Here is a 24286-nt window from a genome sequence, read left to right as displayed (position 1 = left end):
TCCCTGGGAAAGGGGAGTTTCCTGGGCTTCTGGCAGGGCTGAGCTCTTCCCTTCCCTGCTGGGAGCCTTACCTGTCTGCAGTGGGGCTTGGGAGCCTGTTTTGGGGGAAACCCAACCCCCCTGCCCTTGCTGAGAGGGGGCAGGGTGCTTATCTGCATCCTGGCCTGGGCTGCCAAGGGAGTTGGGATGTGCTCCTCCTCCTCTTGGCTGTGGTGCTGGGGCACATCCATGTGCTGTGACCTTCTGGGGGGCCTTGGGGCTCCCTGTGCAACTGGAAGCCTCTGTAGGAGGCTGCAAACTGGAGCAGGAGCCCTCCCAGCCCGGGGCTCCCCCCAGGGCGGGCTCTCGGGGCACGGGGAGGTGGCAGGGGCAGAGCTGGTGCCTTGCTCCTGCCCCAGTTCCCCCACAGCTCCGGCTGGGCCTGCCCTGCTTCCAGCCCCACCTCAGCTCAGTTGGGTTTTGTTCTGGGGTCTAACTCTTCTCTTTTCCTTTAAATATGTAAAACACTAATTCCTTTTTTAATTTTTAATTCCGAATGAACCAAAAAAACAGCATCCCCCTTCTCTCCTCCTTGGTCCTGGTGGGGAGGGGGGCCAAGGAGGTGGGGAGGGGGAAGCGCCAAGCCGTTCCTTGTCTGATTCCTGTGCACACTCTTGTAACGCTTTTAAAACAAAGTGATTTTTTTATATAAATAAAGTTTTTAAAGTGTGATGCGTGCCTGCCCCTTTGGTGTTTCTGGCTTTGCTGCTGGACCCCAGCTGCTTTTTCCAGGAGTGGTGCTGGTCTCCATAGCTCCCTGAGGTGTCACTTTGTGACAAACCATGTGGTATTTCCTAGCCCTCCCACCTTGCCTTGCACCCTTGTCCCTAAAGCCACCAGTAAACAGAGAGAAGGCAGGACCAGGTATTTTATTGCTTCAGGTCCAAGGAGCAGTGCCAGGGATATGTTGTGAAAGGAGGGGGACAAGGAATGAAGCCTGGCTTGGCAGACACAAGGCTAGGGACAGTTGGCTGAGGGGGACCAGCGGCAGGCATGTTGATGGGTGGGATATGAGGCGTGTTTGGGTCAGCAGGGACAATGCCAGGCATGTTGATGGTGGGGACAATGCTGAGGACATCCAGGCTGTGTGCTGGGCACCTGGGGCTCAGGCAAAGAGCTTGTTGTAGCAGGGCTGGCAGTACATCTTGTCGTCGTACTCGCAGAAGGTTCCCTTGTGCAGCCGGCCCAGGCAGTAGGTGCAGATGAAGTGCTCGGGGTGGTACCTGCGCCCTGCGGCCGTGATGCAGCGCCCGGTGACGGGGTGGCCGCAGCCGTGGCAGATGGTGCCCTGCCGCTGGTGGAAGTGCAGCTCGCAGTAGGGCCTCCCCTCCAGCTCAAAGAAGGACCCGCCGGTGAAGCCAGTCAGGCACTCCTGGGGGAAGAAGAGGGGAAGGCTGGCATGGTCCTAGGAACATCCCCATGACGTACATCCCCGCCGTCCCACTCACCGTGCACACGAAGCACTCGGTGTGCCATACACCCTGCAGGGCTGACAGGTAGTTGTCCATAACAGGGCGCTCACAGCCCTGGCATTTGGGGGCGAACATGGCCAGGAAGTCCTGGTGGCAGTATGGCTTCCCATTGCGCTCCAGGAACCCTGTGGGGAGGGGATGGGGATGGGCACCCACCTGGGTATGGCTCACAGTGGGACATAGACATGGTACCCGGGATAGGAGGCAAGGGAGAGATCGTGGGCAGCTGTCCGATGGGGTGGTAAGTGCAAGAGCAGGGGAGACTTGGGATGGGGCCAAGATCCCCGCACCTGTTCCTTGGGACATACCCTCATCTCCAAACATCTTCCCACAGTGGGCACAGAAGAAGTGCTCAGGGTGCCAGGTCTGCTCCAGGGCCGTGAGGACTTTCTGCAGGAAAAGCTGAGGTGAGGGCGCTGGTGGTGGCCGGGGGAGGCCGGGGGGTCACTCACTCACCTCGCGGATGGGACCGGCGCAGTAGGCACAGCGCGGGGAGAAGGCCTGGTGATAATCCTCCTCACAGAACGCCTGCCCTCCTTGCTCGAAGTAGGGCCCCTTGTCCAGCTCCTGCCCGCAGCGGGCACAGGTGAAGTGCTCGGGGTGCCAGGTTTTGCCCAGGGCTGTGAGCACCTGCGAGGAGGAGGCGCAGGGGCTGTGAGGGCAGCTCCGGGGGAAGCCCGGGGGTGCCAGGCTGGCGGTGGGGCTCACCTTGCCAGCGATGGGCTTGCGGCAGGCGGCGCAGACGCCGGCGGGTGCGGCCGTGATGCCCAGCTCCTGCAGGTCCCGGGTGAGGCTGTCCAGCATATTGTCCAGCAAGGACTCCGTGGGCACCCCAGCTCCCTGCCCTGAAGCTGCCAGCTGCCAGGAAGGAGGATGGTGAGGTCTGGGTGAGGGCCAAACCCCCCAGCCTGATGCTCCAGGGCCAAGGCTCGCTCACCTTGCTCTGTGTATGGCCCAGGTCGGCCAGGAGCTCATCCAGCTGCCGGGCGGCCTCTGTGTGTGGGGCTGAGGGGAGCAGCGGCTTTGGGACTGGCACAGGGGTGCTGCACATGGCAGAGAGGGGAGATGCTGTGGTGTCCACCCCAAGGCCAGGACCAAGACCTCCTCCTCCACCCCTGCCACCACAGCTCTTTCCCACAGGCTCCTGCAGGGAGCACTGCGGGTATGCAGGATACAGTCTGTCCCAGGTGACCCTGGATGGCAGATCCCAGCAAGGAATGGACAGCCCCAGATGGCTCTGCCCTCCCACGGCTGTTTTTACCTGTACACTGAATCCAAACCTTCTCCTGGAGGCTGAGCTTGAGGCGGCAGCGGTGCCTGAAAGGACAAGCCCTTGTGGCAGAGCCCTCAGGGTGCTCCCCTGGCAGCTTCCCCTGCCCAGCTCCACCACCCCATCATGAGCTCTGCCCAGGCATTACCTTCAAGCTGCCATGCTGGGCATCCTGGCTGGAGCTTGGTCCCTGCAGCACATGGTCCTTGGAGGCCAGGCAGTAACTCTGCTCCAGTTCTTCCAGCAAAGCATCTGCACAGAGACACCCGGGTCAGGCCCCACCAGCTGCACACCCTGCGGTGTTGTACCACTCCCAAAATCTCAGGAGCAAAAGGAGGGTCACAGCAGGTCCTGCTGGCCAGCTGCTAATGCCTCGAGGAGCCCTGAGCCCCCATCCCAGTCCAGGATGTGCCTGCCTTCTCAAAGAGTGAGAGTGGGGCAAAGGGTCCTGCCTCCCCACACCATCCCTGGCCAGCAAAGAAACCTCTGCCAGACTCAGCTTGACCCAGCCTAAGTCCTGGCAGGGAAAAGCTCACCCTGGGCCCATCCTGCGTGTCCAGAGCACTACTTCCCCCAAAGTGGGCCGAGCACTTTTCCTTTCAGTTTTCCCTCTCTGCCTTGGCTCTCTCACACTGGGAGGGACAATTTGTTCCCCTCAAGCAGGGAATGCCCCCGGCAGTGTGGTGCTTCCCTGACCCCAGCTCCCCCACCCTCGGCCAGGGATGGCTCCCAGCTCCCGCTGGGTGCAGCAGGGTTGTGGCGCTGCCCCAGCCCATTTCCTGCTCTCAAGCTTGCTCCATTTTTGGCCAAGTGCTCACTCAACCACCAGCCCCATTGGTCCCCTGGGATGGGGGAGGCACAGGAGGGAGCAGGGCTCCACGGCTGCCCCTCAATGGCATCTCCTCCCGGTCCTGAGGTACAGGAAGGAAAAAGCTCCCCGGAGGTGCCAAAAAGGTGACCTCCAGCCAGGCCTGGCTGCAGGATCAGCTCCAGAGAGGCCCAACTTACCCAAATCCTCCATCCTGCCTTGGTGTGGGCTCCCAGGGCAGGGGCAGCACCCCGGGGTGCTGAGATGGCAGAAGAGGCTGCGCCGGCTCTGTTCCGGTCTCGCCTCCGCCCCTCACGCCGGGGTTTGTCACCCAGGGCTTCCTTTGTGGGCTGTGCGCCTCACAGCACGTGTGACTGGCACAGCTGGGGCACAGGGGCTGGGGCTGCAGAGGAGAGAAACTGGCCAGTGGGCTGCCCAAGGAACTCCAGAAGCCAAGACATGGATGTCCTGCTGACCCAGGCCTTGTCCAGAAGACACTGGCCACTGGGATGGCTTCCCTGTGCTGTGTGGGAATGGATTTGTGGCAGCAGGATGGAGCAGTGCTGTCACATTCCAGCAGAACCTTGCCTTTGGGGGATGCTTCTGGAGCCTCATCATTGATTTCCAGGTAACAGTAAATCCTTTTTGGCAGAGAAATCTCCTGGCACTGCTGGGAGCAGGCAGTGGATGTGGAAGCAGCTTCAAGGGACTGGGGGAATGTTAATGCCAGAGGTGGGTGCACATGGCTTGGCGTGTCCTTTGGGCTCTTGTTTGGGTGTTTGGAGGAGGCAGCACCTGGTAGGCAACCAACAACATCTCTGTCACCTTGGCCACCAGCCCTGCCAAAGAGTCACCTGGTCCAGGCAGAAAAACCTTGGGAGCAAAGGTTAAGAGGCACAGACTCCATCCTCTTTGTGGGGAGGCACCAGCACCCACAGGGGTCAGGCTGGCACTGCCTTGGCCCCGCTCCTGGGCACTGCTGAGCCCCCATGGGTGGGATGGGCTGGAGCTGAGCCCCTCAAGCTGCCACCTCAGGGATCAGGTTGTTCCTGACACCATTTTGTCACCTGCTCACAGCAGGGACATCTAGCACAGCTCTGCCTCAGGAAAAGGCCCCAGGGCCACCAACCCGCTGTGTCCAGGCCTGTTTCAGGCCTGGAATGCTGAGAGCCACCCAAAGCCCAGAGGAGGCACTGTTGGTGTCACTGCTCAGGGCTGCTTGGCCATGAGATCCTTGTGTCAGGCACTTCCCTTTCTGCACTCAGCAGAACCTTCCTACCTGTGGAAGGTTTTGGGCTATTTTTAGCTTTCTCAGTGATTTAGTGATGTGGGAGCCTGAGTGCCCACAAGCATCTGGAGGTGGAACGTCTTAAAACTTGTCCTTACAGAAGCCAGAGGCTGAGCTGTGCCCTGTCCTGAGCTCTGCGCCCTGTTCTAACGAGAATTAAATGACCCCAGCCTTGTGACAGTCATCATAGTGGCAGGGACAGGTTGGCATGGGACTGACAAAAAGCGGAGACAGGAGGAATCCCTGTGCAAAGATCCTGAGGTTTTCTTTAACTTTCAGGCAAGGACATTTTCCTCCTTCCCAGAGTTTGGGTCAGGGGAATGTGGTCCTCCATAGTGAGGGGGTTTATTAGCACACTCTCAGGAACTGTCGGACACACTTTTGTTTTCTAGGAACACACCAGAGCTCAGGACTTGAAATGCAGAAGCAGAAAGGATTTGAAATGCAGAAGAAGGAAGCAGCAGGCGCTTGGAGCCCTCTCACCGGTGGGAACCAGTTCAGCAAACAGGATTTTCCAGCTGAACGCTGCGGGCTCTTTGAACCCCTGTGCTTTTTGCTTTTTGTCTCCCGAGGGAGGATGAGGAGCACCTTGTTCTGGGGAAGTGTTACCCTTTGTTCTCCTGTCATAAAACGGTGGGGAAGATCAGCCAAAGCCTCTGCTCCAGAGCAAGCACACCCAGTCCTGTTCCCCAAGATCCTGGCCTGGTGTCACATCCCGCTGCAGCCAAGGCAAGGGAATACTGTGCCAGGATCAGTCCGGGTCCAAAAGCCCGGACACCGAGTAGGCTGGAGAGCAGGGAAGGGGACAGACTGGCGACCGTGACAAAAGCCGCTCCCGGGTGGCACCTTCAGCCTCTGCGGGGGCGAAGTTTTGGGGTTTTCGTGTGGGTGTAATGTGTTTGCCCAGTTCCCGTGGGACAATCAGGCGGTGCTGGGGTTGTTGTGGGGAGGGGCTCAGGCCGTGCAGACCACGGGGACGGGTCCCTCTGCACAGCCGCTCCCGGGGCTCTACCCAGGGGCCGTTCGGGGCGGGGACGCGGCCGGGCACGGGAACTACAACTCCCGGCAGGCACCGCGCATGCGCGGCCGCAGGGCGGAAATGGGCGGAGCCAGGGCCGTGTGCCCCGCCCCCTTTGCGCCGGCCACCATTTTGTCACCGACTTTCACCCGCCGCCCGACGGGGCGTTTTTTTTTTTTCTTAAAGGAGAAGCGGTAGCAAAAAGCAGCCCGGCCGCCAGGCCCCGCCGGTACTACGGGCGGCGCCGCAGCCCCGCGGCACGGAGCAGCCGCGTGGGGCGGGGCGGCGAACGGCTTTCCCTGCCAGGCCTCGCCCGAGGGGCAAAGGGGCCCGGGGGCAGGCGGAGGGGCGCAGGCAGCGGCGGCGGTAGGGAGCCCTGCGGTGACGGGGGCCGGGCGGCGGCCGCGCGGCGGCGGACGGGCGGTCCGGGCGGAGGGGCCTGCGGGGCGGCGGCCGCGGGGGCCGCGCTCGAGTGGGCGCCGAGCGGGGCCGGCCGGGGGGGGAGCGGGAGCGCGAGCGCAGCGGCCGTGGCCGCGCCTGCGCGAGAGGCGGCGCGAGTCCGGGGCGCGCGCGGGAGCTGCGCGCTGATTGGTCGCTCGGCGGTGGGGGGGCGGGCCCCGCCCCGGCCGGGTCGCCCATTGGCCAGGCGGCGCGCGAGCGGCGGGGAAAGGCGTGAGCGCGGCGGGCGGGGGTACTCGGGCCTGGGGGGCAGGGCCGGCGCCCGGGTCCCGCCCGCGGATTGGTGGTCGCGGACAGGGGGCGGGGCGCAGGGGCCGCGCGTGAAGGCGGGCGGCGGGCGCTGATTGGCCGAGGGCGGCGGGGGCGGGCGTGCCCGGCCGAGGGTGGAGCGCGGCCGTCCCGGCCCCGCCGCCGCCGCCGCCGCCGCCGCCCCGATGCCGGCGGGCACCGAGCAGCCCGGGGGCGCCGCCGCCGAGCCGCCGCCCGCTCCGGGACCGCCGCCCGCCTCAGACAGGCCGCCGGCTTCGGGCCGCCGCCGTCCGCCGCCGCCCGCCGCCGATCAGGGGGAGGAGTCCGGCGGCAGCCGGGTGCTGAGGGGCGGCCGGGAGCGCGGCCGCGCCGCTTCGGCCGCGGGGGGAGCTGCCGCCGCCGCCGCCGCGTCCCGCCGCCGTAAGGCCGAGTACCCGCGACGCCGGCGGAGCAGCCCCGGGGCGCGGCCCGCCGCCGAGCAGCCCGCCGCCGAGACGCCGCCCGCGGCCAGGAAGGCCCCCCGGGCCGGGTGAGTCCCTGCAGCGCCGCGCTCCGCCCGCGCCTTCCGGGGGTCGCGCCGCGGGTGGGGGATGCGGCGGCCTCTGCCCGACCCGCGCGAACCGACCCAGGCCCCGGGGCCGCCTCCGGCCGCGGGGTGCCCCGCACCGCCGCCCCTTTGTTCCGGCCGGGCTGGGCCGGCCCGCCGGTCCCTTCCCAGGAAGGGCAGTGTCCCGGGAATCGCCGGCCGCGCAGCACCCTCGGGCAGCGGCCGCTGTCCCGGTGCCCCGCGGTGCCAGCGCGGTCCGGCCCCGTCTGCCAGAGGTCTGGGTGAGGGAGGCGGCGGGATCTACCTTCCCGGGAGGAGATGCTGCATTCGCTGCACCTTCGGGCCTGAGCGGGACACCGGAGCCTTTGGAAGTGCAGCTCCCCTGTGTTCTCCCGTGTTCTAAGCACAGAATCCCCTTGGATCAGTCATAAGTGTCCTTGGGCATGGCTGGGCCTTTGCTGCTGCATATTCCTATAGTTCCCCTCAGCTTCCTGCGGCTGAAATAATCCACCTTGGCATGAGGGGTTGGAAACAGTGACCCGATAGAGAGGCACCGAGACTTCGAGGAATTTGGGCTCATCTCCACGTCATTCAGTTCCTTGTTGCTGCCCCCATCCCATAGAGTCTGGCTCTTACAGATGCTTTTGTGTTTTTTTTTCAGGTGCGCAGATAAAGTCGCTGGTAAAGGTAAGAGCTGAATTACTCTTGTTGTTGTGTTCCACCTAGAAAGTCTGGGCTGTCTCATGGGTTAGCCCAGTCCTCTTTTTGGATCTTCCTTTTAAAGAACGTTTGTGTGCTGTGTGATGTGCAGTTTCTTTCCGAGTCTCTCTCAAGACTGTGGAACTGTGATAAGCTGCTGCTGTTGGCATGTGCCCAACCTGCAAAATCTTACTGTCCCAAAAAGCACTTGGGCTTTCCATGGCTATTGGAACTTGAGGCTGGGCTGCTCCATGATTTGACAGCTCTTGTTGCACAGCAGTCCCAAGTAGCTGGCAAATCCTGGCTTTAGTTCTGTTCTGTGCTCAGAAATACAGGAGTAGATCCTCGAGAGACCTAGGAAAGTTGTCTGGAAATCAGAGTATTCAGATATGCACACTTGTTCTTTTCTAGCTTTAGTGGAAATGGGTTTTTTTAGGCTGATGTCTTCAGGGCTGAAAATTATTTACAACTGGGGGTGTGAGTAGGGTCTGAACACAACAGCCCCAGTTGTGGGGATCTGTGACCTGGAGCAGAACTGTTGTTTTCCAGTGCACACTGTGAACTTTGTGCACCTATTTAACAATTTATTGTTAAAATAAAAATAAACCAAAAACAACCCAAAAAGCAAAAAAAAAAAACCAAAAAAACTTAGAGGGCTTTGCTCCTTACCTGGTGATGACTTCTGAAACAGGTCCAAGAAAAGTGTTTTGTGTAGTGCTGTTTTTATCTGGCACCAGAGAATTGTGGCAGACTGAAGCCCTGAGGAAAGGAGGTCACACACCTGTGCTGATGAATTCCCCTTTCTGCTGGAGCTGTCTGGGTTTGTTTGCCAGTAGTTGTGTCTTGAAGGCTGCTGTTACTCTGGTGTTTTGGTAACTCTTTAACTTTCCTACTACAAGTCTTTACTCCATTTGGGTGTGGAAATCCATCACAGTTCCAGTTGGCAAGGTGTGATTTTACAGACAGAAGCAGAATTAACTGCTGTGTATTGGGCCCAGATCTTGGTTATGTGTATTTACCCCTCACTGTGTACAGGGTGGGCAGTTTAATGTCAGAGATTCTGCCTTTCATGTCAAAGTACAGTTGCTGAAATGTCTAAAAAATTTAGCTTCATGTGTGTATAGAGTTAAGACTTGATTGGTTTTTGGTTTAAGGAGAGATATTTATTGGCAATGGTAGAAAATGGGCAGAATATTCCCATTTTTACCCCAGGAAGTGAAAGTTGTTAGACTGAAATTCCCAGGTTTGGGGGCTCTCTGCATTGAGCCATTTTAGCCATTAACTTAGCCTCTGAGAATTTCAGCTGTGCTTGAAGGTGAGAGTGGAAAAAGTGTTTGTTAAACTTTTGGGGCTTTTGTTTTCCCTGATTAGATTTGCAGCCAAAATTATGGTAGGAATAGTTGTGTGGAAATTGGCACTGGGAAGTGCTGACTTCTGGGCCAGAGGAAATCTGTGCCATGGGGGGTGGGGGTGGTTTGTTTCTGGTTTGCTTTTTAGTCTACAGAAGCACAGAAGTGAGGAAGCTGCACTCCTGTGTCTTGGCTGCACGCTGGATGGAGCCCTTGTGCACCTTGTTCTGGTTGGAGAGGACCTGGAAACAGGCCCAGGAGTGTCTTCCTCCTTCTTCCTTCCTTGGACTGGTTGTGCAGGAGCACGACGTGCTTCTCCCTCCTCCTCCTGTGGGGCTTTAGCAGAAGTTTTTGAAGGAGCCAGCCCAGTGTAAGCAAGCAGCAGCTTTCCTTGCACAACAGGTTTTTGGTAGCCAGGAGCCTCCTGTGAGCCTGGAAGGCACAATTCCATTTGTCCTTTCCCCCTGGATGGAGCTGGGATAAGGTACTGAGTGTTTCTGGTGAAGCCTGTGAGCCTGGAAGGCACAATTCCATTTGTCTTTTCCCCCTGGATGGAGCTGGGATAAGGAACTGAGTGTTTCTGGTGAAGGTTTGGAATTCTGTGCTTGTGTTCCCTGATATGGAATTGTTCTTTTTGTTTGTTTGTTTGTTTGGTTTGTTTTTTTTTTTATTTTGTAGTGCAGTATTAGCCTTTATTTTATTGCAGTGCAGCCTATTAACCAGCTCCTAAAGCCAGTTTGGAATATTCCTTGGAAAAGCCATGGTACAAAGCCATGGGGATCAGGCTTTTCCTGCATCCCCCTGGGAGTTCTGGCTGTGCAGGTCTGCTGGGGAGTTTAGAGGGAGATGAGAGCCAAAGGTGTGTGTGTTGTGTCACAGCCAGAGTGTGACTGTCACCACAGGGCCAGCTGCAGTGTCAGCCTGTGTTCCCTGGCTATTCCCTGTTGCCTGCTTAGTCATGCAGTTGCGGGATTTCCCAACGTGTGCCTGCAGGAATATTGGATGCAGAAGTAGAATATTTCATCTCAGCTTACAAGTGAATTTGTGTCGCTACAGTTGCTGTGTGGCAGAATTCACGTCTGGCTTCCCACAGTGCTCTGTATCCTTGTGGGAATAATTTTCATTTTAGTCAGGAGAGTCATCTCCCTGGAAGCCCATTCTTAAATCCAGGCATTTTGCTAAGAAAACAGGTTTGTCAAATTAAAAAAAAAAAAAAAGATGGAAAACTTTGAGACTTGGGAAGTAGAAAATGGGTTTATGCAGAGAGGACTTGCATTATACCTAAGAGTTTTATTCTTAATGCTTCATGCTCCTTTTGGGAGCATTGCTTTCCCTTAAGGCTTTGGAGTGTTTGGAGAATGTAATGTCATTACTTAAAACCAAACCTTACAAAAATGCACTGAATTTAAATAGCTTAGATTGCCCAAACCCTCCAAGGATTTTCCTGTGTCTCATCTGTACAGTTTTACAGTGCTCTGGTGAGGAAGAGCCCTTTGGATGGAGCTTTGCACTTGGATATTTTTCCTGAGTTTCATTTTTGTCCATGCCATTATACAACCAGGTGTTTGGTGCCTTATCTGCTGTGTGGTTGCTTCCTTAAATCTCAGATGTGTGCATATGTTGTGGTGCATTTATTTTTATAACAAATTTTTAACTTAGCAATTAATAGTTTATTTTCTTTTCACCTAATTGCACATGTATGTTTCTTGAAATTGTCTGCAGGGTTAGTAAGAAGCTTTCAAATGCCTTAAAATCCAAGTTTAGCTCTGTTGAAAAGCAGAGCAGTGCCCAGAGTCCTGTCTTTTGGTCATCTAAACAAAGCCCCAACTTCACTGTGAGTGTCCTTCCAGGTTTCCTTTTCTTGTCCCTTCTCCCAGGGACTGGCATTCACTCACAATTTTTAATCTATTTTTGATGAAGGAAAAAGAGACAAAAATTTATTCCAAATCTCAGACTTCCCATATTTTGGGCGAGGGCTTGGTGATTGCTGACTCCAGCTGTTCCTGCAGCTGAACAGTTGACAGACAGGAGTTTCCTGGTGCAGCCCTGACCCTTGGAGAGGGACCAGGGACCATGCTGGGAGGATCTAGAGATAGAAGGTTTTTCAGCTCACAGCTCTGTATCACTGTGAGATCTGTGGCAAGATAAATACTTGGTACATCTCCTAAGGATGCAGTTTGGGAGGTACTTGGGTATTCTCAGCATGTAAAAATGCCCTGAACCTATTAGCCATGCTGAAGCAGAGGAAGTAGGAAGGAGAAATCCTTGGAAAAGGCTTACCAAAGACCTTCACTTTAGAGGAGGGAAGCAGAGATGCTGGGTGAGAGGTGTGATCTGTCCAGATGTGTTCTGAGGCAGGTCTGCTTCAGCTCTGCAAGCCTGATTTTTAAAATGGTAAGTATTATCAGCTGAATGCCTGATCTTCCAAGGGAATACAGCTCTTCCAGAGCAGCAGTGTGTGCTATCCCTGGCAACATGGTAGTGGTTGGGGGGGGAATTTATAGAGGATGGTTTCAAGTGTCTTTGGGTTTGATTTAGCATTCAAAAATGATATGTTTGCCATGAGGACTGAGAACATGCAGCAGTCACCTTGCGATCTGCTAGAGAAAGCCAAGAAGGTGCAGTTCATGCTCTGATGGTGAGGTTTATACATGCAAGACAGCAGCTTGATGGTTTACAACACAGTGTGATGCCTCACATCCGGGATTCCAGTCAGGCTTTTCCAGCCAAATGTTGCTTATTCCCACCCTGTTAATCAAGGATCAGACAGTGAGTAATGCACAGCAAACTATGTGCTAGGAGGAAAAGGATCATTTGGTTCAGAAGGCTTGATGCAAAACTGGAGATTGCAGGCTGGGAGGAATCAGAGAGGTTGTGGATTGCTCATCCCTGGAAGTATCCAAGGCCATGTTGGACAGGGCTTGGAGCAGCCGGAGCTAGGGGAAGGTGTTGGTGCCCATGGCAGGGGTTGGAATAAGCTGAGATTTAAGGTTCCTTCCAACCCAAACCATTCTGTGATCAGCTGTAACATTTCAAAGGGCACTGAGGTCATGAAGGCCCAGTGTCGCAGCAGGCACCAAAAGGTGAGATCAAATGAACTGTACTCGGGAATTTTGGTTTTTAAGGGATTAACTTGCTCGCAAGACATTTCAGTCAGTTCTGTTATCTTGCCAAAGCATGTTTGGAGATCAGCCATGAGCCAAAAGGAAACCACCTGTACAAGTTGTAAATAAGTGTGGAGACCTCAGGCTAATAGCATTTGTGATGCTTTTTGCTGTAGCACAGCACAGAAACATCTGGCTCAGATCCCTCAGGGATATTGCCAGGTGTACAATTCCAGTGAAGTATATGTTTGGGGGATTCTCTAAACATGGCTTTTCACATGGCCCAACTTTGAAGCTGGCCTTTCATATAAAGCACTTGCTGAGCTTTATGAGTGTCTCTTTTGTTGTGCTTAGAGCCAGCAAATCATTGTCTTAGAAGCCTTTATCCAAGGGAAATACAAGCTGCTTTTAAATATTAGTGTTGTTCCTTAGAGGGAATGTGAGGAGAGTTTTAAGGGGAGGTCTGCTGAGGTGAGGGCCTGGGGAGTGTCCTGGCTCAGCATAGAGGGCTGAGCAGGCACTGATGCCTTTTGTTTTAGCTTTTATATTTTTTAGATTCTCTGCTACCTGGTATATAAGTCTGAAACTTCATATTAGGTGTTAGTAAGTTCTCTTCACAGGGTAGTTTGACAAAACAATCCCTTCCCAGCTAGAGAATCAAGACAACCATTACCCAAAATGCATAAACAACAGCAAAAAGGTGGGGGCAAGCCAGGGGCGTGAGACTTCATGACCTGGAGCTGTAATTGGACAATTGAACCCAATATGTAGATGAACCAAAACTTAAAAAATGTAAAAACTCATGACCAGGAACCATTCTTGGATTCAACCTGGGTGTAGCCTTGCCAGGCTCCTGTGCTGCTCAAGGTGTATCTTTTTAAGGCCTTTCAATAAACACCTATTTTGTCCATTTAGCTCTGCCTAGTCTCTGTTCCAGATGAGCCTTTCTAGGCATCAGCAGGGGCTGCTGTGCTTGAAGGTGTGATTTAATGATGGGATTTAGGCATTTTGTACTATGCTGAAAGAGACTGCAATGGCTGTTTCAGCTCCCAAAGAAGAGAAGGAGGAGGAGGAAGTGGCCGGCGTGCTCAGCCATGGCTCTCCCGTGGGCACAGCCCGGCCCGGCCGGAGTTGGCGCAGCAGCCGGACGGCGGCCACCGCTCGCCAGCGCGACTCCGAGAATTCCCGCGCCTCCAGATCCAAGGCTGGCTCCCTGCAGCTCATCTGCAAGTCAGAGCCCAACGCCGACCAGCTGGAGTACGGTACGTGCCATGGAAGGCCTGGGGACGGTCAGGGAGCCGGCTGTGGGTGTCACTCTGGGCGTGTGGCTGGTGCTGGCGTGGTGCTGCTTGTCACGGGTACCTTCTGCCACCAGCACTCCCGGCTCTGAATGTCGACGGAGGTACCGTGAGACAGATGAGCTCACTGCAGCGAACACACTTTGAAACCTAATGGTGAATTTTCCTTTCAGTGGTCACAGAAGAGCATCAGTCTCCAGATGGAGTCAGGTAGGACATGTTATTTTTTTGGTGTTTGCTCCTATTTGGTGTCTCAAGATGGGCCCGAGTCACTTGAAAATGAATGCTTGTGCAGAATGATCCGTGGGACTGACAGTAGCTCTCTCTCCTTTGGCCCCTCGCCTTTGCAGTTCCAGTGTGCACAGGTGTCAGGAGATATTATGGAGATACGGATAGTAAGATTTGATCTGGGCACTCCACCTGGTAGCTTTGTTGCTGTGGGTGGGTGGCTTGAGGAGAGGACACAGCTCTGCCTGGCCTGTTTTGGTTGTTGCTGTGCTCCTTGGTCAGTGCAAGCAGTTACCTTTCCCCAGTCATGCGGGATGAGGAAATGCTGTGTAATAGTGCACAGATTTTCTTGCAGTAGTGGCCAAGCTGTTGCTGCCAAAGTCCTCTCTTCTCCTTTTCTCCCAGCAGCGATGATGATGAGGAGATGCTCATCAGTGAGGAAGAAGTTCCCTTCAAAGATGATCCCAGAGATGAGACCTACAAGCCCCACCTAGAGAAGTATATTGGATTATGTACTTACTGGGGGTTTAGACCAAAAAAATTAGGGCGTGTTACCTGAATTAGTTTAATATGCCCCAAAGCACCTGTGCTAGTTGATCTGGTGGAATGGGTCTAAACATTGCCTGCATTGGCCAGAACTGTTCTTCTCTCAGGGACTGAAGCCTTTAGAGCCTTGCTGGGTGCTTCCCTAAGCCTGGTTCTTAATTCTGCTTGAAAGTGGGATTTGAAGAATAAACCTGAACTTGGGTCCACTTTTTGTTTAAATCTTTGTAAAAAGCAGGCAGTGGGAAGAGTATTGGAGTAATGTGTTTGTGTCTTCGTAGGGAAGCACCAAAGCAAAGGAGAAAAGCTAGCAAGGGGAAGGAAGAAAAAGAAAGGCAGAAAGAGATTAAAGTGGAAGTGAAAGAAGAGAATGAGTTTCAGGAGGATGAAGAGCCACCAAGGAAGTGAGTAAACTCTGCATAACACATGCCAGTGTGTGCTGTGTGTTTTGCATTCTTGCTGGTGTCCAACAGTGTTTAATTGTTGTTGGTTCCTCCCATCCCCCTCCTCCTCCTCCTCTGGGCCTGAGAGCTGATGGGGCTGCACTGTTTATCCTGTGCCCTCAGGTCTTGCCTGTGTTCAGACACAAAAAAAAATAAGAGTTTAGCTTAAGTGGAGGGGTTTTTCATCATCCTGTGGTTAGTCAGCCTCCCTGGGTGTGACCACACAGTGGGAAATACTTCAGGGTGTCCTTACAATGGGTTTGTTGTGATGCCTTAAGTGGATTCTGAAAGCCCGTGGGAGAGGGCAGCATTCCTGCTGTGTGCTGGGGGCAGACACTGGGATGTCTTGTCACTGGAATACATTGTGTGTGTGGTAAGTGTCCTTTTTGTACAGTTAGGACTTCACCAGAGGTCAGGAAAATCAGCTCTTTCCCCTTTGATTTCGAGAAGTATAAGAACAAACTTTTGCTACCCAGTCGGTTGCCAGTGGCCTGATACCTTCTGGTGTGTGCTGTCACTAGAACTCATGGCTGAAGCATTCCTCCTGGCAACAGAGGGGGACTGGTTTATGTGACTGTGTCAAAGCCATTCTTTGGGATAATGCGAGGGGAAAAAAAGAAAAAGGAGCTGGTTTTGTACCTCAGCTCCTCTCTGAGTGGTTGGAACAGCCCGGGCTCCCTCTGCTGACCTGCTGCACACTGGTGGTGTAATTTCTCTTGCTGCTCCTGAGCTGCTGCTGATTCACAGTGGAGAGGAGTGAGGAGGCTGATATTTTGAGAACATTTTTGTCTGTTGGAGACTGCTTTCTGAGGCTTGAGGTTTTGTTTGAATCAGACACTTCTTTTTGTGCATAATGAAACCTGTGGCTCTTCTGAGGGCTCGGCTTGAATGCTGAGTGTGTATGCTGAGCATGTTCCTGGCTTGCCATCAATACAGATGTCTCAGTAGACTCCAGAAAATACTTCCATCAATCTGCTCCAAGTGTCTCTGCAGCAGTGGGATCAGGCAGGCAGAGCTGGGCAGAGCTGTGGCTTGGGAGGCTGCAGTTTACATGTGAGCACAGGTCTGCTCAGACAGAGCCTAGATTTTTGTCTTGACAGGTACGGAAGCTGCTATGGCTAATTCAGAGGCCTGTAGAATAGCTGCTGGATCATTAATCCTGTTCTTCCTGATCAGGCAGATGGATGTTTTTCCATAGTGTGGAATGTTCCCCAGCGCAGCAGAGGAAATAGGATGCACTGTCCGTTCTAGACCGTGTTGGCAAAATTACATGTTTATGAAAAATGCAGTAGGAAATGGGAAGTATTGAGAGAGCAAACCATGTGAAGCATTTATTTCTCTGGAATTCTTCATCTTCTGAATCTGTCTCCAACTTGCATTCAGTTTTTTTTTCTAGACCATGCAGTTAATGAGGCAATACAGCATACACTTCAAAGTCTCTGCCCACTGCTAATGTAAAGAATCTTCTCTCAGTTCTGTTTCTGTATCCCTGTTACAGGAGGGGAAGGAGGAGAAAGGATGACAAGAGCCCAAGGCTGCCCAAGAGAAGGTAAGTGATCCTCTCAACCCAGTTCTGTTCTGCAGACTTCCTTCCCTTGTGTCCTACATGCAGACAAGGATTGTCCCAAAGCCATCTCTCTGCCTTAAAGGGAATAAAAACCAAAACCAGCAGCATACCCTGCCTTCCCTCTTCTCCTTCCCCTGTATGTGTTGGCTTAATTTCTTCCAAGTGAACCAGGCCCCTGCCCTCTTCTCTTGATCCCTCCCGTGGCATTATCCAGCAATAAGGAATTGCTTTTGGAATTCTATGTGTCCTGAGGATTTTCCAGCTCTAGGGAGAGCCTTCAAATAGTGGCAGGAGAAGAGGTGGCTTTTGGACAGCAACTCCATCACAGCCCAGGCAGGGGTTTTGGAGCAATAGTGCTTTGCTGTGCTTGCACTTGTTATTTGTGGCATGAGATGCATCAGCCCCTCACAGACACAGAGAATTGTGATTCTAAATAGAGTATCTATAGAATCTTCATCTGTAGAATCACCTGATCATAGAAGCAGCCAAGCACTCTGCCCCTCTCCTTGCTGATTTCCCAGGAAGAAGCCTCCGATCCAGTATGTCCGCTGTGAGATGGAAGGCTGCGGCACGGTCCTGGCTCACCCACGGTACCTGCAGGTTGGTGGGGCTGCTCACTTCCTCTGTGGCATGTGGGAGGGCAGGGAAGGGGTGCTTGGAACAGGCAGCTAAGCCTCCACTGGCACTCACACCGCTTCCTGATGCTGTCACTTTGGAAGACTTCATTGTGGCCAGTTGTGTGAGTGTCTGTCAGGTTGCTGGATGTCTATGTGTGTTTATTTTCTAGTGGAGATCTAAACTTGAGTGAGCCTCAGCTGTTCACTCAGCCATGAACAATGTACAAACTTCCACTCTTTCTTTCCAGCACCACATAAAATATCAGCACTTACTGAAGAAAAAATATGTGTGTCCTCATCCCTCCTGTGGTCGGCTCTTCCGGCTCCAGAAGCAGCTCCTGCGGCATGCCAAACATCACACAGGTACAAGGGGGTGGGAAATAGATGCAAACTCCTCTTCAGGTCAGTGAACAGGTAGGGGGGAAATGGAAAAGCCTCTGGGACTTCTTTGGAGAGTGAAGCCAAATCAGGTAGCATAGACTTACAGCAGCAGCAGGGGATTACTGTCTTCTGGATTACCATCTTTTAATCAAATGAAAGAAACAGACTATAGAGGTTTTAATTCTCCTTCTGACAGGCATCACTCAGGGGCTCTGTAGAGCAGTAAACCTCTACAGATAAAGTCTGATTTATCCCAGTTTGCCAGTCTTTCAGTTTTGGTCAGAGTGTATCATTAGCTCTTAGGAGAGTCTTAATCATGCCTCGCCTCTCCAGATCAGCAGCTGTGGTGTGTTGTGGGACATCTCCTCCTCCCAGAACTTGTAGTTCTACTCCTTCTTGGGCAGCTTTACCTGCACCACCTTAGAGTTGGGAAAGGGGGCAGGTCTGTGGGAGAGCAATGCTGCAACTGGTGCTGTCTTTCAGATCAAAGGGATTACATCTGCGAGTACTGCGCCCGGGCCTTCAAGAGCTCCCACAACTTGGCAGTGCACCGGATGATCCACACGGGCGAGAAGCCCTTGCAGTGAGTACCTCTGCCTGTGCCTCACCCTCCTGCCCTGAGGGACCCCCAAAACACCCGTTTCAGAGCAGCTCTGAAGTCGGGGTGTCCCAGCTCTTTGTGGTGTCCCAGCTCTCTTTGAACACACACTTGTGTCACCTGCTCCTCGGAGCAGTGTCTTGGATCTGGGGAACGTAAGCCCTCAGGTAAACAAAACGAAAGCTGGAGCTGCAGTGACATTAGCGAGCCCCTGCTGCTTTCCTGAGCTGCCACCTCACTACTACTGTCCTTATGAGTGTGTGTGGATGTCCCTTTGTTGTGACCTCCTCATTGTCCCCTCCCAGGTGTGAGATCTGCGGATTCACCTGCCGGCAGAAGGCTTCCCTCAACTGGCACATGAAGAAGCATGATGCAGACTCCTTCTACCAGTTCTCCTGCAATATTTGTGGCAAGAAATTCGAGAAGAAGGACAGCGTCGTGGCCCACAAAGCCAAGAGTCACCCTGAAGTGCTCATTGCTGAAGCACTGGCTGCCAACGCAGGTGCCCTGATCACCAGCACCGATATCCTGGGCACTAATCCTGAGGCCATTGTGCCACCCACAGATGGCCAGGGCCTCCCATTGCTCCCTGACCCTCTGGGCAGTGCTCCCCCAGCAGATTGTCTGCTGCTGAGCCCAGAGGGGATGCCAAAGCCCTACTGTGGTGGGGCAGAGCGCGTGAGCCTGGTGGCTGACGGCAAGCTCTTTGTGGGCAGCGGCAGCAGCGCGAACCCAGAGGGGCTGGTCATGAACACAGAGATGCTGGGAGCCAGCACGGAGGTGCTCATTGAAGATACAGACTCCACTGGACCCTAGTGGCGGGGGAGCACCTGGGTGCTGAGACAGCTGGGACTCTGTATTGAAAAGGAAATAAAAAAAAGGAGGAGGCACTTACTGAAAGAGAGGAAAGTTAAACAAAACTTACAATACTAGTAAATAACTGAAGGGTCTGCTCCCCTCCAGCGCGGATCACAGCACATCCTCTTTCTCCCAACCACTTCTCTCTCTCCCACGGCCCCTTTGTGGAAAGGGGCACGTGCTGCCATTGCCAGAGCAAGTTGGATTGAGCGGCGGATTTCTCCAAGGGAGGGGGCACTGCCAAAACCCTTTGCTCTACCCCAAAGCAGTTGCCTTTCTGGCTCCTTGGCGTGGCCCCACTGGCAAACTAAAAAGCATTGGACGTGCTCTGGAGAAGTTCCTTAGGACTCCCTCTTCCCCTGGTCCCGACTTCTATGCACCACTGCACTCTGGTCCTTGCAGCCTCCTCCTTCCCTGCCGGGGCTGGGAGTTCGGCGCTTCAGCCCCTCGGCAGGGTGAGCTGTGAAGCAGCAGTGCACATCCCGCTCCCACCGCGCTCCCCTGCTCCAGCCCTGGCAGGAAGTGGAGGGAGGGAACGCCCTGGCTCATAGATCATGTTTGCTTGGAGAGGCCCGGGGGCTACAGGAGCCCTGCGTGGGAGAGGCAAGGAGGAGCATCCCAGTTTGACGACAGTAATTTGCACTTTGAACATGCTTCGTTTTTGTGTTGTGGTAACAAGATTCCTTATTTATTGTTTAAAAAAGGGTCGGTATTTTTTAGTTCTGTTCTTAGGGGGCGGGGGTGGAAGGGGTTCAGGCTGTTTCCCAGTAGGCTCCAGTGCAGGGAGCTCCAGTGCCATTGTGCCAGCAGCTGGGAGAGCTGAGGTGAAGGCAGCGCTCTGGAGTCAGATGTGTCTTGCAGCTTTTGCAGAGTAGAGGGAGAGCCCCTGGAGAAGAGCCTGTGTGCAGTGGGAGTCTCTGCAGCAGCGTGTTAGCAGGAGGATGAGGTGAGTGATGGGCTGTCTCCCTCCCTCCCAGATCCGGGTGAGCTCCTTGCATTAAATGCCTGTTTTGCCTCCAGCCTTTTGGGGAAGGACATTGTTAGCCAGGAACTTGTTCTTGTGACTTGTGACTCTTGGGACAGCTGTGAGCTACTTGCTGCTGGGGGATGTGGTGCTCCTCATCCAACTTTGCCTCTCCTTTCCAGGTCTAGACAAAGACACAGCAGGGACTGGATATGATTTTCTCAGGCTTGTTTATCCAAGGCAATAGATTGATGTGGGACTATGGGGCTGTCAGCTTTTCTCCCTGCCCTCATTTTGAGGGGGGATTGTGTAGCCGTGTTCTGAAAGCTTCTCTTTTCTGCACAGACACCCCAGCTTTCCCCGAAACGTGGCAGGTCAGGTGTTGCCTGCTGGTGTAGTTAGGGCAGCTTTGAACCCTTGGAAAAGTTTACATAGGATAAGATGTGTCTGCTATGGAGACTTGGGTTTTTTTGCTCTTCTCTGAAACTTTGTGTGGAGATTCAGTGGCCTTGAATTCGTAGCGGTTTTGGAAGAGGTATTTTTTGTTTGCTTGTTTTTTGGTTGGGTTTCTGGGGTTGGGAGCAGAGCTGAAGTAGCTTGTCTGAGCACAAGATCAGCTGAGTTGGTCTGTAGCACACAGCAGCTTGTTGAAATCAGGTACCTGGGGTCTGGAAAACCGCAATAAAATGTGGAATTTAAATGGATTAACAGGAAACTGACTCTGAACACCCACTCTGTCCCCTGTGATGCCTGGAAATCCAGCTGTGGCCCAAACACGCTAGCTTTTCTCAGGCTGTTTGTCCTGGTTTGCCCCCTCCCTCCCTCCTCCTTACACTGATACCTTTGTCAGAGCAAGTCGAAGCACTTCCTGGTGTTGGGGCGGATCGAGGCTGAGCAGTTGGGTGTCCCGTGCCCTGGGTGTGGGCATCCCATGGGCACGCTGTGGCAGCAGCCTGGCTCATGTCAGGGCCCGGCACACCTGGTGGCAGGTCCATGGTGGAATGGTGTTAAACTAAACCAATTCTGTCAGTTGAGATGATCCAATGTCTTGCTTGGATTGCTTTACCATGGTTTCCAGCAGGAAACTTTCTGGGTGGCAGCTGGTCCCCTCCCCTTGCAGGCTAGAGAAGGGCAGCACTCTGGGGACACTTGGTGGCCCTCAGGGCAGGTTGGCTTTGTCCTTTGCGGTGCTGCTGGAGCTGTGTCTGCTGGCCCCTGTGCCTGTGGGAGGTGCAGGGCGGGCAGAGCCTTGCACAGAACACTAAAGGAGAGCTCGGGGATTTGTTGGTCGAGGGATGGCACTAAAACGCCTTTGGGCCAAGGGCTTGCTCACCTCTGGTGACCCAGCACTTGGCACCAGGCTGGGAGAGGCTGCCTTGTCCCACATCCACCTAAGTGGAGCAGAGTTTGCCCCTGGCTGCACTCTGGGATGCAAAATGAAACATTTCCTTTGCTTCCCGGCCTGGACACCTCTGATCCCTGCCGCTCCCTGCCTTGTCTTTCCATGACACCTCTTGTAGCTCTCCCTTTTCTTTTTCTGGCCATTGCCAGGTGCCTGTCTGTCCTCTAACCACAGCCTGCTCGCCCCTGATGCAGGAAAGATGTGTAGCTCCCTTCCCATGCCCCTCTGAAGCCCTAAAACTGACACAGCCCTCCTGCAGCTCCTCCTCCCCTCGATGTCTCTCCTTCACTCGCATGCAGTTTGCTTCAATAAATTATTGTAGTAGTTTGCAATAAACTTTTTTGTATTTTTTTCCCCTGTATTTATTTTTTTTTCTCCTCCTGGGGAGGGATTGGAGGGGGCATGAGGCCCTTCGGCAAGGGCAGCATCTGGGGGGCCCTGGGCCACCGGGCTGGGGGCTGCTGTGGCCAGGGGCTCCCCAAGCTCAGCAGCTTCTGTAGGAGCCATGGACTGGCAAGGAGGCTGCTGGGCATATGGGGACCCCCCCACCCCCGGCCCTGGGATGCCCAGCAAGGCACACTGTGGTATTCATGAGAAGCTGCTTTTCAACTCCTGGGGTTTTTCTCACTCTTGATCTGGGTAATGCATAACCAAAATAAACATACTGAGGAAAAACCAACCCAACCCGAAGGGCTGTTTTTGTCTTGGTGTGTGCAGCTCACCTGTGGGGTGACCGGTGTTGTCCTGGGGTGGTTGGGATATCGTTCTTTATCTGCAGTCCCTCTTTAAGGCAGGACCTCTCTGCAGAAGGGGGGTTAGAACGTCTGGCACGGATCCTTCTGCCAGGTTTGGATTGCAGTTTGGCTTGGGGCTGCTGCGGGATCTCCGGCCTGGGGGCTGCCCTCAAGCATTGCTCGCTCCAGCCGGCTGCCCAGGCTGAGGTGTTGAGCAATGTCCGGGCTTTGCTCACCTCTTCCCGGCAGTGGTTTCCCGCGTTCTGGAATGAGCCGAGGGCTTAGCGTGCTGCTGATCTCGCTGTGTGGCTGGGAGGGAGGAGTGGGTCAGCCGGAGTTGGGAGCCTGTTGCTGCTGCGCCAGACAGTTCTGGGCAAGGCACTTGGAGTAGCGATGCGTGGGGGAATTAGGGAAATAATCTGTCGCTGTTGATCCCAGAGGCGGGAATTTGCAGCGTGGTGCCAGGCCCCAGGCACGGAAGAGGGGGAGAACCAGGCCAGCGGACGTGTGAGCGGAGCTCCCGGCTGGAATGCACCAGCTCAGCAAGGGATTGTCCTCGCCAGGCCGGGCGGGTGCTGCGCCCGGAGCCTGGTGGCCGTGACAGCTGCCCGGACCATGGCGGCCGCAGAGAGCCCCTCCGCTGCCCTCCGGCGCCGCGACCTCTGCAGCCGCGGCATCCGCCTGGCCGGCAAGATGCGCGCGGATGTCGTTGACCTCCTGGACGCCTACGTGAGTTTGCCCTGCTCCTTCTGGCTGCTGCGCTGCTGGGAGCACTGCTGGGATCTGGGCGGCTGTGCTGGGGTGTGAGGAATCTGACCCGTGGCAGGGATGGGGCACGGAGTTCTGCTGGATCCGGGCCTGCTCACACCTGGGCAAGACTCCTGTACTGCCCCGACACCTGCAGGGCTCAGAGCTGGGGATGCCCCCAGGTTTGTCCTGCCTCTGCTGATCCCCGGCGGGTCTCACCCTGCAGGTGGAGCAGCAGGGCTTGGACGCCTCGGCCAGCGTGGCGGCGATGGAGGGGGTGCCGCTGGCGGCGGTGGAGCGCTGGGACGAGCAGACGGGCACCCAGCGGCTGCTGGAGAACCTGGCGGCCTACCGGGCCTTCCGCGCCCTGCTGGCCCAGATGCTGGAGGAGCAGCGGGAGCAGCTGGGCGAGGCCGACGCGGGCCTGGGCCGGGCGCTGGCGGCCGTCCTGCTCCAGGTGTCGGCCTTCGCCTACCACCTCGAGGAGCTGCTGCGGCTGGAGAGCCGCGGGATCCCCGGCGAGGAGGGGGACGGGCCGCCGCCCCCGCCGCGCCTCAGCCTCTTCGAGCAGAAGCTGCGGGGCCTGGGCGTGCTGCGGGAGCTCGCCCAGTGGGCCGTGAGGTCCGTGCGGGACCTGCGGCAGCTCGGCAAGCCCAGCTCAGCCGCCGGCACAGCCCCCGGCCTGGCCGAGAGCCCCTGAAGGCCAGCACAGGGTAGGGGGTCTTGGGTGCCCCAGAGGCTCCTTGCCCACCTTCTCAGAGGCAGCTGAGAACGAAGGAGGGGATGTGGAGGAGAGGGACCTTGCTTTTAATCACCATGCTTTTAATGCTGCTCTCCATGGGGAAACCGAGGCACAGGATGCAGTCTACCCTGGAGGCAGCAGGGATCCTCAGGGGCCCTTGAGCTCTTCCTGCTGGGTAGTTGAATTACCCTCAGGAAGCAGCTCTGCTGCTCGCCCCAGGGCCTAGAGGCTTGAGCAGCACCACTGCCCTTCTCTTTGGAATTTGGATGCTGCCTACGGTAGGCAGATGTTGCCTTGAGGCTCTTGTGGATGCAGGGCAGGAGCCAAGGGACAGAAAAGCATCGTCTGGTGAAAGGAGTCTTGGGACCTGCCCCGCAGCTGCAAGGCACAAGGTTTGGCCTCCTGCACGTGGACTCTCCTTCTGCCCAGCTTGGTTGGCTGCTCATTGAATTTCTGCTCTAACTGCTTGGGGCTTTTTGGGGAGGGCGGGAAGCAATCAGGAGGGGGAATTCTTAATTGCCTGGACATAATAATGGAGAGGCTCTTTTAACTGAAAGGAGATCTTTTAGCTGTAATTCAGAAGCCCCCCTGCAAGGAGGTTAGTTGCCTGTAGGGCTTATTTTAGGACTGCGAATGGCATGGGAGAATCTAACAGCCCCAACCACATCATTCATCCTGTGGAGAGCTGGGGCGTTTCACAGCTTCCTGGGCCATGGTTCTCCTGCCGACTGGATGTAATGGCTGCTGGCTGCCGTGTGAATAAAAGGGCTGGGAGATCTACCAGGGTGCTGTACTTCTTGGGGGTGCTGGGGCAGTCAACCTCATCAGAGAGGCTGAGCTGCCCAGTTCCCACTCCAGGGAA

The 24286-nt window shown here is 55.2% G+C and overlaps 3 protein-coding genes across 3 annotated transcripts; 2 read left to right on the top strand and 1 right to left on the bottom strand.

Annotated features, from left to right (window-relative positions):
- Positions 1–806: 806 nt before the first annotated feature.
- On the bottom strand, positions 807–3804 carry LPXN (leupaxin). Its single transcript, XM_031504879.2, has 9 exons — positions 3790–3804; positions 2930–3033; positions 2773–2828; positions 2449–2554; positions 2220–2369; positions 1968–2141; positions 1820–1901; positions 1488–1636; positions 807–1411 (listed from the first exon to the last, which is right to left on the bottom strand). Exons 1-9 carry the CDS (start codon positions 3800–3802, stop codon positions 1145–1147), a joined length of 1101 nt encoding a protein of 366 aa, XP_031360739.2. The 5' UTR covers positions 3803–3804; the 3' UTR covers positions 807–1144.
- A 2984-nt stretch (positions 3805–6788) lies between these two features.
- ZFP91 (ZFP91 zinc finger protein, atypical E3 ubiquitin ligase) lies at positions 6789–21885 on the top strand. The gene is made up of 11 exons (XM_077784308.1): positions 6789–7132; positions 7812–7837; positions 13349–13564; positions 13774–13810; positions 14237–14326; positions 14653–14775; positions 16313–16363; positions 16903–16981; positions 17247–17361; positions 17863–17962; positions 18283–21885. Exons 1-11 carry the CDS (start codon positions 6789–6791, stop codon positions 18791–18793), a joined length of 1692 nt encoding a protein of 563 aa, XP_077640434.1. The 3' UTR covers positions 18794–21885.
- Positions 21886–22550: 665 nt separating this feature from the next.
- CNTF (ciliary neurotrophic factor) lies at positions 22551–23413 on the top strand. Its single transcript, XM_021556106.2, has 2 exons — positions 22551–22664; positions 22909–23413. The coding sequence occupies exons 1-2, from the start codon at positions 22551–22553 to the stop codon at positions 23380–23382; spliced, it is 588 nt and encodes a 195-aa protein (XP_021411781.1). The 3' UTR covers positions 23383–23413.
- The last annotated feature ends 873 nt before the right edge of the window (positions 23414–24286 follow it).

This window comes from Lonchura striata, chromosome 6 (assembly GCF_046129695.1).
Source record: "Lonchura striata isolate bLonStr1 chromosome 6, bLonStr1.mat, whole genome shotgun sequence".
NCBI classification, from domain to species: domain Eukaryota; kingdom Metazoa; phylum Chordata; class Aves; order Passeriformes; family Estrildidae; genus Lonchura; species Lonchura striata.
The sequence above is the reverse complement of the archived record's forward strand: the minus strand, read 5'-3'. Positions and strand labels throughout refer to the sequence as shown.

What these genes read in the sequence shown, in the direction of transcription:
- LPXN (XM_031504879.2), bottom strand. An exon ending in TGGGCCATACACAGAGCAAG is followed by an intron (nt 2,370 to 2,448) that starts GTGAGCGAGCCT and finishes CCTTCCTGGCAG; the next exon opens with CTGGCAGCTTCAGGGCAGGG. An exon ending in GAAGATGTTTGGAGATGAGG is followed by an intron (nt 1,637 to 1,819) that starts GTATGTCCCAAG and finishes CCCTCCCCACAG; the next exon opens with GGTTCCTGGAGCGCAATGGG.
- ZFP91 (XM_077784308.1), top strand. Translation starts at nt 6,789, where the DNA reads ATGCCGGCGGGCACCGAGCAGCCCGGGGGCGCCGCCGCCGAGCCGCCG. An exon ending in CAGTCTCCAGATGGAGTCAG is followed by an intron (nt 13,811 to 14,236) that starts GTAGGACATGTT and finishes TTCTCCCAGCAG; the next exon opens with CGATGATGATGAGGAGATGC. An exon ending in TACAAGCCCCACCTAGAGAA is followed by an intron (nt 14,327 to 14,652) that starts GTATATTGGATT and finishes GTGTCTTCGTAG; the next exon opens with GGAAGCACCAAAGCAAAGGA.
- CNTF (XM_021556106.2), top strand. Translation starts at nt 22,551, where the DNA reads ATGGCGGCCGCAGAGAGCCCCTCCGCTGCCCTCCGGCGCCGCGACCTC. An exon ending in TTGACCTCCTGGACGCCTAC is followed by an intron (nt 22,665 to 22,908) that starts GTGAGTTTGCCC and finishes CTCACCCTGCAG; the next exon opens with GTGGAGCAGCAGGGCTTGGA.